Raw genomic sequence first — 19,823 nt, forward strand, 5'->3', positions numbered from 1 at the left:
TCCCAGCGGCTTATTTACGGGAAAGATTAATCTGGGAATGATTAACTTGATTCTTTGCCTTTCTGTTTGAGAGAGACGTCGTCCTCTTCCGATATATCTCTAAGCAGGGCAGCAACCAGATACTTTGTCAGCCCGGGCAAGCACGCATTTTGGCGCCCCGTGTAATGTAGAAGGAGCAGTTAAAGGATGAATTTGGCACCCCCCTCTAGTCCACGCCCGCGCCACCAGACCCGTTAATCCCCCTTCCCAGTTGCGCTCTGTCTCCGAGGAATATTAATGTTAGCAGTATAATAAGTTGCATAAACACTAAATTTCTAATCCGGGCTTATATCATACGATTTGTTTTCTATGTCTTAGGCCGGGATTACATTATAAAAGTTTTATGAAAGTTCTTTTATAAAACTTGAAAAATGCAACCAATAAGCGTATCGGTTACATTTGAACAAATGCAACCAATAGGATTATCGGTTGTTTTTTCCAGTTTTGTAAAAGATCTTTTATCAAACTTTTGTAGTGTAATACCGGCCTAAAGAAAAATTAACCTGAAAATGTGTTTTCTTTGCGTTTCAGAACTTTTCGCAACTCAAGACATCGTCATTCGCTGCAACAAGTTATACACTCTTAGCCTAATAATTCTAGACCTGCGTTTATTTGTTTATAAACAGTTTACCGAAAGATTTCAACCGAAAATCTCGTAGAGTATGACATAGCAAATTTCACTCTAATTACTGCGCCCTTCTGAAACATGTACCGAAGAATCCTTAGCAACCTCTTGCAGAAAACCCTTTGGAAATTACTGCTCTAGACCGAAATTCGCGTTTTTTGTGAAACCGTCGATTTACACGAAGCATCATCTTCATAGACTTTATTAACTTTTAAACGGCATGGCAGAAATCGCTTAACGCCCTACCCCCACACATAACAAACTTATAGGTATCCCTTGCTTTATGCGGTTTCACTACAACGCGATTTTGAAAAGGTTTAAAAATTGCGACTCGCAAAATTTGATCTGTAGTTTGATTTTAATCAGAGAGAGAGAGAGAGACACACACACTCAAACCCCTCACTAAGGCCGGTATTACACTATAAAAGTGTTTGATAAAAGCACTTTTATAAAACTTGAAAAATGCTACCAATGATAGTACCGGCTACATTCGCGCAAATGCAACCGATAAGCATATTGGTTGCAGTTTTCAAGTTTTGTAAAAAAAAAAAAAAAACCTTTTATTAAAATTTTATTGTGTAATCCCGGCCTAATAAACATCTTTTGGTAACACATCGACAATGTCATCAGAATTTTAATCGAAGAAATGATCCTACTGAATCTAGAATTGCCATATTTGCGAAGGATATTCAGAATTCCCCTAAAGCTTTGCTCCCAAAGTGTTTATAAAGAGAAGAATACTGTTTGTCAGCTGTATCTCGACTGCTTTCACTAAAAAAAGTTATCAGCCTATCATAGCAAACTCTTCAGGAAAGAAAGAAAAAAGCCACATTCAGTAGAATCGATCAGAATTTCAGTGAAGACAGAAGAAAAAAGTATAAATTTATTTATATAGCCTAAATTGTGCGTGTGTGACTAGAATTATTTATAAGTTTGAATAATTAATCGTTCAAAAAATTATTTAACTGCTGGAGTAGGGAATATTTTTTTCTTATCCTTCTGAAGCAAACTCCTATCTTACCCATTCAAATTCAACTCGCTTTACAGGATTTCGTCTTATGCGATCATTTCGTGGAACCAATTAATCGCGTAAAGCGACTTATGCCTGTACTGCGTATATATTTTTTCATTGAGCTAGTTTCTTCCAGATTTTCAGCAAGTGCAAAGTAAGAACGTTAGGAAAATGCGTTCGTTGGGGGGGAATCTGCTTTACCAAATATCTAGGCATTGCTAAAATAAAATACTTTTAAGAAAACGAGATACCTCGTCAATGCTGCTAAGGGGATTAATTCAAAATTGAGAAACATTACTTTTATGTTAAACAAAAATCATCTACAGCAGTGCCAAAAACTGAACTTTTTTCAAAATACACTAATCACGATAAAGGCTACACTGTAGACTCGTCTTCCCCAAGTTGACATAAAATGCTTATTTTAACACTTAAATGAACGCTCACGAGATTTCTCGTTTTTCAGTGCTGAGACGTAAAATAACGGCAACGAGGTTTCTCGATTTTTAATTTCCTATATGTATTTGTTTTTCATTTCCAAACGAGAAAATCGCCGGTCTTAGAGTAAGCCTACGGGAAATAATATGCGGTCATTTAAGTGTTAAACATTATTTAAAAACAAACAAAAGCAGCAGCTGAAACATGGCCTCACAAAATTCTCAGAAATTCCAGGTGAAATCTGATATTTATAGTATAAACATGAATTGTAGAACTCAAAATTCGCGTCGGTTTTCCGAAAACGAAACCGATAGGAGAGACCAGTAATATTCTCGTATTTTGTTGCGATGTTGTCTGACCACTTACGATATTTTTCACAAATGATCCGAAATGACCTAGAACCAATGAGTAGGCACAGAACTGGTAACCTTGCAGGAGTAAAGCGCTTTCATTTGTAAGTTAGGAGAACAAAACACCTGTTATTAGTAACGCCAAAGTTGATAGCTCATGCGTTTGGCAGCTCGATGGGTGGGTCACTATTCGGAAAGACTTTATGGTGTTTAACGTTTCTCGTGGTTCTTATCAACGAATCGGCTGCCAGAAGACGCTTATTTAGAGATTGCGTAGATGACCGACTCAAGGTCCGAGAGAACGCGGCGGATGTAGTCGTGACAGGAACTGTAAAACGCTTACACGGTGGTCCGGATTCATCGTACTCCGGAGAAGTGCTGGTCAAGAGAGTGGTCAAAGGTGACCACATCGGTGTCGGAGAATCATTACTGGTGGAAGGATTCGGCAACAACGAGATCTGCAGCAGTAATGTACGTAACAAAGATTCCAAAATCTTTCTTTTATCACAGCTGCAAACGGGGAGATTCAGGCTCAATTCCAGCCTCTTACAAATCAACATATTAAATTTGGATCGCATCACTGCTGCCGTAAAAGGTAATCGACATCTTTTTCTTTTTGTTTAATATTAGTTGAAAACGCGATACATATTTATATGGATAATTTATACTTATCTGTTTTTCACTATTGAAAAAAAATTCCAGTATGCGATATTAATTTAAAGGGCTCAGAAATTTAAAGGGTTCCAAAAAAACTTATGCCTGTCTTTTATATTTAAGTCTTGTTCTCCCCCTTTTCAACATATTGCCAAAAGTGGAATCGTGAATACTTATCTGTAATTACAATGTAAAGATATTGTTAAGTCCATAATTTTAACCCTTGAATGCATACATAGCTTTGCATATGTGCAAATGGTCCTTTAACCGTTCAAATTGGCTGCAGTGTAATGAAGATAAAAATTCATAATTGCCTTTGCACATAAAGTGGTCATATTCTCCATCCTATCCATTTCATATTTTGAATTTCCTGGTATAGATGTTCCAATTAACGACAACTTTTAGTTTGTTGCAGAGCATGTGTGGCTGTGATTTCGCTAAGTTGTAAAAATGTGCGATTTGTTTGCATTTATGTTTTTTTTACTTTGAAGTTTGCAACCTGAATTTTTTTCCTTACTATAGTTTGAATCACAAAGGTAGTTATATATTTGGAAAGTATTATTACTTCAACACATTTACAGTCGAACATCTATCTCGAAACTGACGGGACCGAAAAAAATTTCGAAATAGAATTTTCGAGAAATCTAGTTTTTTTTTTTTAGTAAGAAATGAAAAACACACCAAAAATGGTTAAAAATCCGATTAATAAAAATTAAAAAATACCGTACGATATTTTACTACATATTAATGAAATTATTGGTTAAGTTACACAATCAATTCAATCTTCAATCACACTATACAAATACAAGGCCACAACAGGTAAAATGCCCAAAGAGGTGGCTGGAAAAAAAGATGGCCATAAAAAAATATGGATGTCATTTTTTAAAATACAGCAACCCAATTAAAAGCCGCTGTGGCCATCGAGCGATCATAGTGATGGACTCGCATCGCGAGGTCCCAGGTTCGAACCCGCACTGGTGCCACAGTGGTGATCGGCTGAAGGCAGTTTTCTGTTGTTCCCAACTTCGAGGCGCGAATGGGAGCCGATCTCCCCGTCACAGAGAGCAACACGCCTACAAACGGTACAAGGATTCCATCATTACACTTCATTTCTGAAATCTAGATGGTGGCACTGAAAAATCAGACAACACTAGATGCGCACTCAGACTGTTAACACACACACTTCCGGAACAACTCACTAGGTAGTAAATTGCCCATGGCGATAGACCTGAGTTTGCTCGGTTTGAAAGAACCCAATGAAAAGTGCAATTATAAAACTATAAAATACATAAAATATAATACTGCCCCCAAAAAAATATTCATGGTTGTTTTATCTAAGAGCTAGCTGCTACCCACGGCTCGCTCGCGTAGAAATTTAGTAGGTAATATGAAAATTACTCGGCGATGATTCTCCCCGTATAACATTTGCAGGCTTCGTGACCCAGTTGAGGGTTGAGAATTTTCAGAAATCCCGTCTTTTTTTATGGGGTAACTTATGAAATATAATACTAAACAAACTTAATATTTGTAGCTTCAGAGCTTAAGGCTTGGCCCATGTAGCGTTCGAACCACCATATGATCCCCCAGAGAGGTTGAATTTAGAAAAACCACTTTTTAGTGACTAGATTCTAAAATAAAAATACTGACCAAATTTCATATTTATAGCTTCAGCGGTTTCGGCTCGGCGCGATTTCTCTATGTCACCTTCGACCCTCTTATGACCCCCTCAGGGATCGAATTTCGAAAAACCTTTCTTAGTGAGTCGTTACGTTACGTCATGAAATAAAACCACTTACCAAATTTCATGAAGATAGAATTCATGAAATTTTCTCTTCAGCGGTTGCGGCTTGGCGTGATTTCTCTACGTTACCTTTGAACCCCCTTATGGATTGAATTTCGAAAAACGCGTTTATAGCGAGTCTTTACCCAATGAAATGGAAAGGCTGACAAAATTTCATGTTCATAGCTTCAGCGGTTTCGGCTCAGCGATGATGAATCAGTCAGTCAGGACATGTATTTTATATATATATAGATGGGGTCGTTCAAGTATTACGTCATCAACGATGGGGGGGGGGGGTTCCAATTTGCTGACTTTTTATGACATGGGGGAGGGGGGGTTTGGATAATGCTTACGTCAGCAACCACACTTTATGAAAATATGAGTTAGGATTCAGAGGGGCAGAGCTGATGACGAAATTTTGCTGACAAGGGGGGGGGGGATCAAAAATTGCTAACAATTTGCTTGAACGGCTCCATGGATAGTTCCTCGATTTACTCCCAAATATGTTCATCGCATTTCTTTTCAAACTTGCCGATTGTATCCGAATTGACGACCCCCGGAGGTAAGCTATTCCGTTTATTAACAACCCTATTAGAGCAATGTTCCCTGTGACACCACAACCTTGAGTTGTCCCTTACCAATCGATACTGGTGTCTCCTTGTCGAAGCAGTCGATTGAATTTCGAAAAACGGCATATTAATAATTCATGGTCCATCCTATCCATCCCGTTAAAAATTTAAAAAACTTCGATCATGTCCCCCCCGACTTGCGTTCTTCCAATGTAAACATATAAAAGAAACCAAGTCTCTCTTCATAGCTCAAGCCTTGTGTACTAACCAGAGCATGCGTATAGCTCTTCTCTGCACCCCCCATCCAATCGAGCCTAATTCCTCTGTAGGTAAGGTCTCAAAACCCTTACGGCATACTCCAGTCCAGGACGAAATAAGCCCCAGGAAAGTGGAAAAGTCACTTTAAGAAAACGCGAATCGCGAATAGATATTAAGAATGAAACCGAACATTCTGTTCGCTTTTTTGACAACCGCTGCAGGGGCGTAGCCAGAAATTTCGTTTGGGGGGGGGGGGAACCAAAGTGATAGAACAACAGATTTGGCCACCCTTTCCCCCTTTTTCGGTCATTTTATCACATTTCGGGACCCTAGAGTCCCCCCCCCCCGCTACGCCCTTGCACCGCTGGACAGTGTATAGAAAACCTAAGCTGGATTATGGTAGAGCGAGGATGATACGAGATAAAAGAATTGCGACTAGGAAGGAGAAAATACATAGGGGTGAAGGAAGAGATGTCCGCACATAGTGAAGGAGAACGAAAATGGCTGGAGGGGTTCTGAAATGTAAGGGTGTGATGATACCTCCGCAGAAGAGGGAGGAAACGAACCAATCAGCAGATAGCGAAATTTCTCACCTTGCGGTAAAAACAAACCAGATTGTTCAAGTCGCGCACCTCGATGAGTGGCCTCTCTCTCTTTTTTGCCTCGCTGTTCGAGTGTAAGGTGTAGAACAAAACAGTACAATTGTTTTTGTCGCTCGCCTCTATTATGCACTCCCGTACCTCGTAGTCGCGTGTCTGTGTTCAACCTAAGCCGCTCGTCAATAAAAATACCCAGATCGGTGTTTCTAGTTGCATCCGGAATACCACTCAATTCATAATTAAACGTGGGTTGTTCAAACCAAAATAAGCGATCATGCACTTGCACTTGTCAACGCTAAATGTCATGTTCCATTCATTTGCCCATGCTGCAGTCCTTATTAAGTTAATCTGGATAAACTCCCCATCGCTTTGATTCCCGACTACTCCATTAACTTCATGTCATCAGCAAATTTGCTAACAATCCCATCGATACCCTGATCGAGTTTATCGATAAAAAGTGAGAAAAACAAAAAAAAAGAAGTCCAATCAGAAAATTCCCCGTTCACCACCCGTTTTGACGTATCTCTCAATCATTATATCCAATTCAAGAAACTGCCCCCAATCACATATGAGCGCTTAAAGAGGTAACCATGTTGGACCCAATCGACTGCCTTCTGGAAATCAAGATAAACATAGACGTTTTTACCATTCCCCAAAGCCTTGATCACGTAATCATAGAAGCAAAAGGAGGTTAGCTACTCGTGACTTCCCCTTTCTGAACCCATGCTGGTTTTCCGACAATACGTTATTCTTGTCTGTCCATTTCACCAATTGCCTTTTGGTAATTCGAGAGGGAGTTCGTCAAAAACTCACTGAACAGTAATTGGACATGGTTTCTCTACTACCCTTTTTAAATATTGGAACCACATTAGCGAACTTCCGATTCCCTGGGACGATACCCTCAGCAACACTACTACACAGCACATTTCCTAAGAACCCCAGGAAGCATATCATCTGGTCCCGGCGCTTTGCTTACACATACATTTTTTAGAAGTTTTAGGATTTCATCTTCCAACTGAATACCGTTGAGGGCTTTATCACCCCATGACACATCCGTACTTTGGCTATCACCACCTCTATTAAAAACTGACGCGAAAAAAATCATTAAATGCACTACACATGCTTGCATTACTCTCTACTCTTGGCCCTTCTAACGAGAGGGGACCTACTGTCCCCTTACATCCACTATTTACTTACCTGAAAAATGATTTTGTGTCAGTGCCAATGTTATCTGCCAATCTTGATTCAACTTCCTTTTCACTATTCCTTATCCCTTTCTTAAACGCCCTTTATCAGTAAACGATGACAGGTGACTTCGCCACTTCTATACTCTCTGAATGCTCTTTTCTTCTCAAGATAAAGATTACACACGCTACCCGTGAACCAGAGGGGGCGCGATGTACAAACGCACTTTTTACGAACAAAGGGTATGACGTCGTGAAAAACAGGATAGCTTCGTATTAAATTGCAAATACACTAAACGACGTTCGAATTTCTTTTTGTTCAATTCAATTTTATTTACATACTTTATTCGAAATAATCAATAAGCTCAGATTGACGCATATTTTTTGCTCTTTGAGCCTGCACAATTTCATCTATACTAGCAAGAGCTGCAAATATTTTGGGCCCCATCTTCTTAGTTTGCTCCAGAAAATAAATGCATGTTGTAAAAACTCTGCGCCAACATTTTCCACGGTTACCTTTTTCTAATTCCTCTGAAGTATCTTCTGCTGTATTTTTGCCATACATTCAGCGATAATTTCGGTATCAGTCAAGGTGCTGCAAGTTTGTAGTGAACTATCTATTTCGACAAAACCGGAAAATGAAAATTTTAGCTTCAAGTGTTTTTGTAATGCCTCAATGTTCTGAAATTTCATCTTCAGCATTGTTCTGAGATTCATTGGAATTCGAGAAAACCACCAGATCTGATCCTTCATCACTGAGATGAACGGTTCCGAATCCGCAGCTTTCTTTAAGAAATTTTGAATTGTCTGTTGGCTGCTTTTTTGCAATGTTGTGTGATTAAGCATTCAACCCCCGTCAATCATCGTATCCGCTTATGATTGACAAGATCTATCAACACCATAGGCTATATATATAATACGAATTATTCTTTCTTATCAGTTTCTTTCACCTCCGGAGAAAAGAAAGATTTACGCGAAAGAAAAAAAAAGGAATTTTCGCGTGTTTTCTTTTTACTATCATTGGGCTTGGCCTTCGAGATAGAGTTTTTCGAAAATTACTTCGAGACAAAGAGGTGAAAATGCATTGATTTAGTAAACTAAATACAAGGATTTTTCCATCTTTCGAGATGAGTTTTTCGAGATAATTTTCAGGAAAGAGGTTTGACTGTATTCCATATGCGATTTTTGAGGCTCTGTACATCCTCTTTAAGGCCCTGTATAAGCACTAAAATTATAAATGGATTTTTTTAAACGATTTTTCCCCGCTTTCTATACGTGTCATAAACCTCAGCTCGAAAGAAAAAAAAAATCATGCATTAAAGGGTTAAGAGTTTGTTCGCGCGGCAAGTATATACAGTGAAACCTCCCAACAACGGCGACTAACGTGACCTTGAAATGTGATCTTTATTGGGAGGTTACCCTTGTTAAGAGGTTGAGTATTTCCGAAACATAGGCTTATTAAATTTTTTGATTGCTTGTACAATTGGGCGCGGTAGCCCGGTCGATAAGATGCTCGCCTAAAGTACCAAAGGATGTTTAGAGGTGTCGCGAGTTCGATACCCAGTTCGTCCTTGTCAGAAAACTTTCCTGACACAGGGGTACAACAAAAAACGGCGACTTGACCGCAGCAAAGATTGCTACCGTAGGGAGTCCTCCATCGAGGGGTTAGCGCACCAACCTCTCGATGAGTATGAAAAACAAGCCTGCCGTTCGGAATCGGCAATAAATTGTAGGTCCCGGTCTAATTAGCCCTCGTGTGCAGAAAATGACCGTGGTGCGACAAAAATGATCAATGAAAATGATCAGCTTGTACAATTATAACAACCCATTTCATAATTAATTAGATGTTTTATAGCCATTTATTTTGCATTGAAAGATGCGCGATTTTTTTTCATATGAAGAACTTTGTGATTTTCTATTGTTAACTTCATTCAAAATTTCATGAAAAAAAATGTGTCCAGCTGCTCCATAACTCTTGTATCCTGGGACATGTATTCTTCAGATCACATTCATCCTCCGATGCAATCAGGGCCGCAACTAGGGGGGGGGGGGAGCAGGCGGGTCTCGTGTCTCGGGCTCTAGATCCGAGAGGGCGCAATTTCATTCTGAAACCTCTCCAACATTACAAGGGGGCGTCAATTGCACGCTTGCCCCAGGTGACCAAGCATCTAGTTGCGGCCCTGGATGCAATCAGCTATTTTTTGTTTTTATCTAGGGCAGTATCTTCAAATAGTGCTTACCCAGGCACATATTTCGCACGTGCACCGCTATTCCACAATTTTTTACATACAGCCGATCACGTTGCTTCAACCTCTACAGTAATTCACGCAACTCTACGATATCTTTTTTTTTCGTATCTGATCACTGTACAGCGGTGCAAACAAGGTAGATATTTCCACCACTCGTTCCGAGACACACAATCGTTCAATCGTTCTATTTTCAATGCAATACAAACGGTTTTATTTTTTAAACCAACAAATTTATACGCTGAGAGCACAGTCAAACCTCATTAGTGCGTCACTCGAGTAACATGTCACTCCGCTTACCTCTGGTCACTTTTTGGAAATCCCAATTCTCTGTGGAGGGGGGGGGGGGTTTCCAATGTTATTAAACTCCTGATAATGCGTCACCCCATTCTGTTTAAAGGAGTTACTTTTTGTGAAAGCACTTTCGAAAATTACCATTCAAATCCGAAACTCTTCGTACAATATACACGATGAGTTTAACGTTCACTCTTACCACGTCAAACGTCTACCTAGCATTTCAAGCTTCAATCAGAAGCCATTGGAAAGCCCTCACCTTTCACTGCGGGCTCGTTGACAGATTCTTTTAACATTGAGCTATTTCTTATTCAGAAACGGTTCACCTGGATTTTTTTTTCTTGCCAACATGGGTGGAGATACGGCCCATCCCCCTAGCGTCAAATGTGGAGCCCACTGATCTAATGTATATGCGTATATATGAATTGACATCATCGTGGGGCCCCTCCCCCATCAAGCATCATCGTGCCTACCACCCCTGTCAGCTTTGGCTGAAAAAGTGTCCATGGTAGAAATTCGATATTTTTTTAGAGAAAAAAAAAGTTTAGTTAAGCTGCTCAACATTTTTGTCCACTTCTTGACGTTTTAAACAAATCTTAGCTGGACGACAGATCTTAACATCTGTAACTCTGTGTTCTAAATACTGTCAAAATGTATTGTCCAAATTAAAAAAAAAAAAAAAACCCTCTTTCACCTTCAAAGACAAAGCAGCGTCATAATTGAGGAACATGAAAAATCGACCTATTAAGAAAATTTATACCAAGCACAACAGACTTCCAATTTCTATCTTTCTTTGAGAAAAGCTCGCTTCTTCAACTACCAATTTTCCACACAACCAAAATTCGCCAGTGTTTTTTTCAGTGGAAAATTTTTTTTTTTTCGAACTCAAAGAATGTTTTATTTTCATTTATGATGTTCGAAAAGGATTAAACTGCCATACAAGACAACAATACTTTGGTTTCAAACATGCGGAAAAATTTGGAAATTTTTAAAAACCGAAAAAGGTAATATTTTGTGTTGTTCAAATGCGTAATTATGTAGCAAATAAATATTAATTTATCAAGGAAAACTCGAGTAATAAATTTTTCATGACCGAACTCATTTAAATAACTAAAATTTAATTTTTTTGCATGAATGCATCAATAGGAAGACGGGAATCGGCGCGGTCATAGCTTACTCCGTTTAACGAGTCACTGTTACGAAGTCATATTTTTGTCTCCCAAGAGTAACTTATTAACGAGGTTTGACTGTATATATTCAAACAGCTGAAGGCGGATCACGATTTCAAATTTTTGATCATGTGATATTAAAAATTAACAATAATTTTTTTCTATTTAATTTTTTCGCTCCAAGCAATCACAGGTCAATTCAAGATGGCCGACAAAGAATACACAATGGCACAAAAAATTCAATTTATTACATGAAACCAATCTGATATGTGGCAATGTGCGATAATCAATTGAAATATGCGGGATATACGGAAAACTACAAAGAAATTATACACAAAAAACAAAGAAATATGCGTATAATTAATGTGGTTTGATAAAGGGTTGCCAAAACCAACAAACAGGCTATTGGGCTATATCGGCTATCAAGGTTGCCAATTTTGGCGCGAAAACAGTCGGCACGTTAGCGCTGACCACGCTAATGGAAAATTAGCCCATCGTTGGTCAAACAGCATGGAAAACAAGGACTCTGGTCTATGACATAGCTCTAATTACTAAATTTTAACCCTACATTCTGCTTTGTTCTTTCTTAAACGCGTCTAGTGCACTTGTTAGTATTTGCTTGAGGAACCTTCAAGGTCCGCGGACCACATTTTGGAAACCGTAGTTATTATGTTCGAAGGGCTCAAGGAAGAAAAAACTTCTTCAAAGCAAATCTTTTTATTGTTGTTTTTCTTGTGTGATAATGTATCATTACATTCATTTGGAAACCGTTGTTCGGAGATTAACCTTAATAGGATGCGTTCTGTTCCAAGAAAATGTGTCCGTTGTTCAGAGGTCACCGTTATGGGAGGTTTTACCGTACTTTCTCATCTTATTTAATTTCTGAATGTAAAAATTGAATACCCCGATGAAGATACAAAGTAAGCAATACTTCAGAAGCATACTTTGAATGCCTAGGACAGTTTAGAATTTATTTTGATAGTAATTACACACAATTTGCTACATAACAATACTCTATGTCAATCACCGGGAAGCGATATGCATTGCTGTTACAGAACGAAATTGTTTCGGCTCTGCAAGCACGTCACTGCCTTGCAGACACAATCTTTATGCAAGACGGAGCTCCTCCACACATTGCAGTGTGTGTTAAGAATGTTCTTAAAACACATTTTACAGAAGAACGTGTCATCAGGTGACACTTCCCTAATCTATGGCCTTCCTGGACCTTAATCCATGCGATTTTTGGCTTTGGGAGCATTTGAAACGTCTAGTAAGTCGTGATAATCCAAGAACTTTACCTGACCTTAAAGGCAGCATTTTACGCCATGTGCTGAACATTTCCCCGCACACACTTCGGTCAGTTGTGGAACATGCCATCTTACGATTTCACGTGGTATCTGAAAATGATGCCCATCATGTGGAACATGTTTTGTTGCAGTAACAATTGTAAAAGTGCTTAACAATTGTTAAAATTGTAAACGTTTGCCTAAATGTGTCATTTCTTAATAAAACGCCCTGTGGTGGTGGCGGCACACCCATGTGCAACTAATTTTTTTCCCCTGAAACAAATTCCCATCACTTCATGAAGTCCTCCACAAAATTTCACAATTTTCTGATGACTGGTTTCGCCTTTAGGCTAGTTTAAAATAGGGTCTTTTAATTGTGGACGCCCTGTATAAAGGGGGGCCATGTTTGCCCAGGGCCTGACGTTACGAGGAACAGGCCTTGGTAACGACATCAAAGATTCCGAGAAATTTTTTCGTTATAACAGAAGTTTACATTTTTAAGTTATTTTTTCAGATGCAATCAAATACTATGCATGAAGTTATTTCACTGTGATAAGGATGATCATATTTGACAGAAAAAAAGAGAAATTTTCGAATCGTAAGTACAAAACCTTGTCAATTCTCACCAAAAATGTTGCCAATTGTCGGTGAAATTACCAAAGAATAATTATAAATAACCCTTGGTGAGAAATGCAGTGGTGTTGCATATCTTCAGTGATTAAAAAGGTATTTAACGAAAGAAAAAAATTAACTAAAATATAAAAATTCTTCTCGCCATATTTCAACTCGTATGCATTACCTGCATATCATAATTTATAAATTATGCAAGTTGCTAGAATCAAGGATGATAGAAATCAGTAAAAAGATTATGAATTACAATAAGCTTCATTGAGAAAAAAGGGGCATTTCGCATTTTTTTTTTAAAAAAGGACGAAAAGGCGGGAAGGACAAAAACTGAAATATACATACGGGTCATGTCAATGAGCAAGCCGGAGCATCAAACATGTAATCTAAATTTTTTTTTTTTAATGTGTGGTATCAATAAAAGAACAGAGACAGTGCTCATCACATTGAGAGGCAAATTCTAGGAACTTCTTGGCAATAGCGACGAAAATATTTCGTTACATCCGAGGTCATTGCGTTTTCATCGACGTTATACACAAGGTTCATAACCATTATTCTCTATATAAACAAAGCCAGACCATCTACTATTGTAGTTATTGCTGAGTTTGACTGCATAAGTCCCTTTTTTGTCTCGAAGTGTAATAACGAATAGCTTGGTTTTTTTATACTGGGTTAGATCATAACATGAATTAAAGCTGGGTGCGAGTGTCTCTGATAAGGCAATAAAACTTAAAAAATGGTTACCAGTGTCTTTTTTTCATGATTGTGATTTTGCGTTGGATATTTTGCACTAGAAATTCATCAAGTCTGCGATTCAAGTGGATTTTAACTCACAAAATTTTTATTTACAGATCTTCCACATAGAAGGCGGCCTCCAATAAGAGAAGGTATATATGTTCGATTTTTCTTTTTCGACGTTATTTAATGCAATGGAGCAGACTGCTTTTTGATTTAGTTTATCTTTGTCGATTTTTATTAAGGAACAAAAATATAAGCTTAAAATGAATTTTAACGAGATTGATCACTCCGCTCTTTCCAAAACGCGATAAAAAAAATAAAATTGCAATGCAGTACATATAGGGTAGAGGGGTGTGCTTGGTCTTCAAAGGTCAAAGTACATACAGGGTTTTCAGAAAACGACTGCACAATTTTGAAGGTGAATGTGGAAAAACAATTTGCCGTAGAAAGTCATTTAATTAATTGAGCGACCAGTAGATTTCGATTCGTTCCGAAATTTATATAAACTAGTTATAAATTTTACCAGTAGGTGGAGATGCACCCGATTTCCTGTCGAGTTGTGGGTTGATTTGTAAAAATCAGTTTTACCTTGAAAAATACACAAACTGTTACGAAATAGGAACATCGCATTAATGCGCGTGCATCCAGCCAGGTCAAGACATTGTCTCACGTAATCGTGAATGGTGTTATGGGACTATGTAGCAACTGAGAATGGAGATACATCGTGAGGTTTATAACTGTTAGTTTCAGACTAGTGCCATTTATGAGCGAAGTTTGTACGTTTTCGGTTCGATTCAAAACTTACTGGCTCTGATAAAAAAAATACAGGAAAAATATGCATTTCTATCGCAAACCGCTTTTATACACCTTCAAAGTTGTCATTTTTTCGGGCACCTTGTACATCCTGCAAATCTCCAACATTTATTTCGTGGCAAGCATCATACACCCTGATACTGTGTATACAAAATATGTGCGACTATTCTTCGGGTATATAAAATGACAAATATATGCGACTTCATCAAATTATCAGCATACTTTCTCATGAAACATCCAGGTTATTTTTTTTTTATCGAAGCAAGTTTTTAATCCATATCAGTGTCCCACAAACTGATACCTTAGACGCTAAGGCTGAGTGAGCCAAAGTATTTCTATGGTATAGAGTTGGCAATCGCAGATATACAAAATACCTACTTTTCCCACAGCAGTTTTAGTCACATTTCTAAAATGAATACATATTACAAATGAAAACAACGTTATCGAAAATACAAAAAAAAATATTTTATATGAAAAAATTTCAACTCACAAACTACTTTCATCAGCTAGTATGGACTTTCCATTTTGTTGTAATGGGGCCTCAAACATGCTAGCTCCTATAGATATCCATGTTTTCTCAGAGTTCAAGTCATCGATTGATGAATATTGTTACCCATTTGCATACAATTGTTTTTGCAAGAGAGTATGCTCGTTCCCCCATACTTTTTCGGTAGGGTTTAGACCGAGACATTCTCACGTGGGGGCCACAACCACAACTAGAGTATCTGGTGCTCCGGGCGCTGGAGCACGAAGGGCACCGAATTTACTTTTTTTTCCCCGGTCAAAATGATATGAGGGGTGCCAAAATGTATACTAGCCTCGGGCGACAGAGTGGATTTCCGTTTCTAGTTGCGGCCCTGTTCTCACGACCAATGGATCGTTTGAATACAGTTGATCCGCGAATATATGCAATGAAACATTAGTCCAATCAACATATATTGCGCTTGAGCATCTTCTTGCCCGCACGAGTTATGCGTTCCGACTCTTAACCCAGCCTGTAATTTTTAACTTTTATATACTCTCACCTACCTGACACGTCATATACACATATTTATCAGAATTTGCATATGATCAAACGTTCATCTTTTAAGCCTGCTTTTCCAAAGTTTTCATGAACGGTGAATACACACCTATCTCACCGTGCTCTCACTCACCGATGCTAAAACCTGTTATTATACGGGGTGATCCAAAAGTTAGTTAAAATTTGAAAGTTCAATAATTCACGGAACAATGTACGCAGAGAGATGAACACACATGCTGGAGACGACATGGGGTATTATCGCAAACCTAAAAACTAATTTACAAATATATCAACAGATGGCGCTTCATCTGATAACAAAAGCGAGAATTAGCATTACAATGCACCTGTTAGGCAAAGATTAATCAATATATTAATTAAAGGTAGATTAGGGTGCGGTAGCCCAGGTCGATAAGATACTCGCTTGAAGTACCAAAGGATGTTTAGAGGTGTCACGAGTTCGATACCCGGTTCGTCCTTATCAGAAAACTTTCCTGACACAGGGGTACAACAGAAACGGCGACATGACCACAGAAAAAATTTCTACCGCAGGGAATTCCCCATCGAGGGGTTAGCGCACCATCCTCTCGATGAGTATAAAAAACAAGCCTGCCGTTTGGAATCGGCAATAAATTGTAGGTACCGGTCTAATTAGCCCTCGTGTACAGAAAATGACCGTGGTGCGACAAAAATGGTCAATGAAAGGTAGATTAAAAATCTGTCCATTTTTGCAATTATTTTTTTAAAGTTTCAATATATAAAAACCAGCATGTCGTTTTCAGCATGTGTCAATTTTTATCCCTCCACGTACATTTTTCCGTGAATTATTGAAATGTTAAATGACTTGGATCATCCTATATTATAAATATAAACCTTTTGCATTGTTAACTTAAATTCGATCGAGTTATCCCTCGCTTTACGCGGTTTCGCTATGACGCGATTTTGAAAACTTCATTTTAAAAATTGTGACCAGCAAAATTTGATCTGTAGTTGCTGATTTTAATCCTGAAAATGGGCTTGCAAATCAGAGGTATGACATAATCAAGATGACAAATTCCGTTGGATTTGTTGATGTAAATGAGCTAAATATGGATAAATGCTCAAATCCATTTCACCAGATCTCACTAATGAGCATCTTTTGATAACACATCGACGATGCCATCAGAATTTTAATCGAAGAAAATGATCCTAATTAATATAGATTTATCATATTTGCGAGGGGTATTCAGAAACCTCTATATAGCTGTGCTCCTCAAGTTTTTTATACAGAGGCGAAGAATGCTGCTTATCAGCTGAATCTCGACTACTTTCATTAGAAACGTTATCGGATTATCATATCATGCTCTTCAGGAAAGAAAACATCCACATTTATACTAAAATCAATCGGAAGTAAGGAAAAAAAGACAGTAGCAAAAGCATTTATTAAATTTATTCATATAGCCTAAATTGATGAGATTTATTTAAGTTTGAATAATTCAAAAAATAAAACAAATATTTTGCTGCTGGAAGTGTGGTTTATTGTTTTCTTATGCTTCTGAAGAAAACCCCTATCTTACCCATGTTAAATTCAACACACTTTACGCGATCATGGAACCAATTTATGGAACCAATTAATCGCGTAAAGCGAGGGACGCCTGTATAGCGGTGAGCATGGAGACTAGCCCGAATAGCACCAATTTGTCGCCCCTAGTGTAACCCTGTCCTCTTTTCTTTCACTTACCTGTTCTAATCGAACGGCATCAATGCCAGCTATATAGTCTACTCATAGGCGTACGCAGAATTTTCTCGAGGGGGGGTTCAGATTTTTTGTCTTCTGAGAGGGGTTTACTTTTTTCCCTGCAAAATAAACACTATAATCTTGGCTCAAGGGGTAACAAAGCCTCCTAGATACTACTTCTTAGGAGTATACGTACTTCTAGGAGGCTTTGGTTAGAACCCCAACCCTCCCTTTCCGTACGCCAATGAGTCTACTATAGCTGGTGTGGGCTAAATTCACTATGTAAGGAATCTAGGGAATTAAAAAAAAGAAAGATTCTCTAACTTTTTTGGCGATTCTTTGCATTCTACTTTGGACTACTCTCCATTTCACCATAGAGATAAGCAAAGTTTACTAAAGTTGCAATTTAAACTACTGTCCGTATATTTTATTTATATAAATAGAGCCTTGCGAGAAAAAGTACTGTCCATTCAACGGTGATTGCTACGAAGATAACAACAGAGCTTTATGCAGATGCACGCATGCTTGCCAAGGATCTTACAGTCCAATTTGTGCAAATGACGGCTTCACGTACAACACGGAATGTCAGATGAGACTGGACTCGTGTCGCAAGCAAACGAGAACATACGTCAAACATGAAGGTGCTTGCGTTCGAGGCATTTAAAAAAATACATGCTTTTCATGTTTCCTTTTACCGTCGAGGTGCTATTTTGTTGACATTGATGTGTAATACATCTTAAGATGGTTCCACACCAGAAGAACTCCGCAGCGCAAAAACCCGTTTTGGGGTGTTGCTACGCCAAATAGACCATTTTAAAAATCACCCACGCTGCGCTAGTCACACTTTAAAACCAGTTTTTGCGTTGCAGAATTCTGCTAGTGTAGATCCAGCTTTAGAGATGTTTGTGATTAACTTTTCTGGCCAATTTATTTTATTTAATGTATTTAGAATTAGAAGTACAAACAATAAAACTTCCAATATAGTGATTACTATGCAGTTTTTGGAATTTTAATATTACAGTATTATGCGTAAAAGTGTTTTTTCTGGTTCTATCTCATTCTATCATTTTGTTCCTTTGTGTCACACCATAGTATACAAAGCTGCATTAAGAGTCTACTTTCAAGCGGCCTTGATAGTACACGAGGGGTACCTAGACCGAAAATTATATTTTAAAGACAAACCCCCAAACTAAGCTGGTAGCTGGTTTTGGAGATTCAAACGCAGAATTATCGAACGAATGGTTGATGTGGCTGCCAGATAAACATTTACATACCGAAGGAAAAACAACATCTTGAAGAAATTTCAAGGAATACGATGAAAACGAAAGACAGATACCAAATTATGTTCTTAGCATGCGATCTTTATTTCGAAATCTTAAATGTGCAGTGTCATAATATATTAGATGATCACTAAATATTTCCCACTATAAAGGTGATGTGCATTCATGTACCATACTGATTGGATGAGTATTTCATATTGAGGTATTGCTGGACAAGTGGTGTTGAGATTTTCCAGTTGGTCTCCGTTTTGGCCACGATTTTGTCTTAATGATGATCACCGATTTCATGAGGCATAGGCGTAAAGTCATCGAAGATGTTCAGAGTGCTTCATCGGCAGAGGTAGACTGATAGACTTGGAAGGCTGGGGGAGGGGCGCTATATGATGTCAGTTTATACAGGGTGCATAGGTAACAGCAGGGCCGCAACTAGATATTTGGTCAACTGGGGAAAGCACGCATTTTGGCACCCCCTCGTAATGTTGAAAGAGAGGTTAAAGGGTAAAATTTGCGCCGGCAAACTTTACCCTAATCTGATCCGGCACCCGTTGCACCAGACCCACCTGCACCCCCCTAGTTGTAGCCCTGGGTAACAGGGCATATGACATTTTACTGGCGAAACTTGATCCTAGATGCATACTTCCAATTAGAAAACGTATCCAAATAATGTGCAGTACTCAGATATGTCATTCACATGTTACAAAGGGTTTTGTGTAGTTATTAAAATAGGAATGCTAACTTTTTATACAGACACCTTGTGCTCAAGAACCCAATTAAAAAGTTGTTGCCCTGTAGCTTCTGATGCCCATAAAAGAAATTCCACGTGTCTAAGTGCAATATTTGCTGAGATATTCGAATTCGAAAATCGGAGGAAAGTTGGGAAAAGGCATTAAATATAGTTCGTGGGGCAGTGATGAATTTTCTTCTTTGTAATCTTCATCTCCACAAATAACCAGTCCCTCAATGAATCATGTAAAGGCATTAAATGCAGGTTAAGTGGTTTACCCGTATTTAAAGCTGTTTTTTCCTCTCCCCACTTGGGGAAAAAGTGTCAAAACCCCTTCCTCTCCTTTCGAAAATCCTCTGTACTTCTGTATTGTGATGCATCGAGTGAAACGATGACGAACTTGTTAACG

The 19,823-nt window shown here is 38.4% G+C and overlaps 1 protein-coding gene across 1 annotated transcript; it reads left to right on the forward strand.

Moving 5' to 3' along the window:
- Positions 1-2,524: 2,524 nt before the first annotated feature.
- Positions 2,525-18,397, forward strand: LOC149085318 (agrin-like). Its single transcript, XM_089233259.1, has 3 exons — positions 2,525-3,056; positions 13,976-14,011; positions 17,854-18,397. Exons 1-3 carry the CDS (start codon positions 2,636-2,638, stop codon positions 18,072-18,074), a joined length of 678 nt encoding a protein of 225 aa, XP_089089385.1. The 5' UTR covers positions 2,525-2,635; the 3' UTR covers positions 18,075-18,397.
- The last annotated feature ends 1,426 nt before the right edge of the window (positions 18,398-19,823 follow it).

This window comes from Pholcus phalangioides, unplaced genomic scaffold (genome assembly GCF_987345545.1).
Source record: "Pholcus phalangioides strain wild (caught in Gottingen) unplaced genomic scaffold, Ppha-v1.0 ptg000007l_1, whole genome shotgun sequence".
Taxonomy (NCBI): Eukaryota; Metazoa; Arthropoda; class Arachnida; order Araneae; family Pholcidae; genus Pholcus; species Pholcus phalangioides.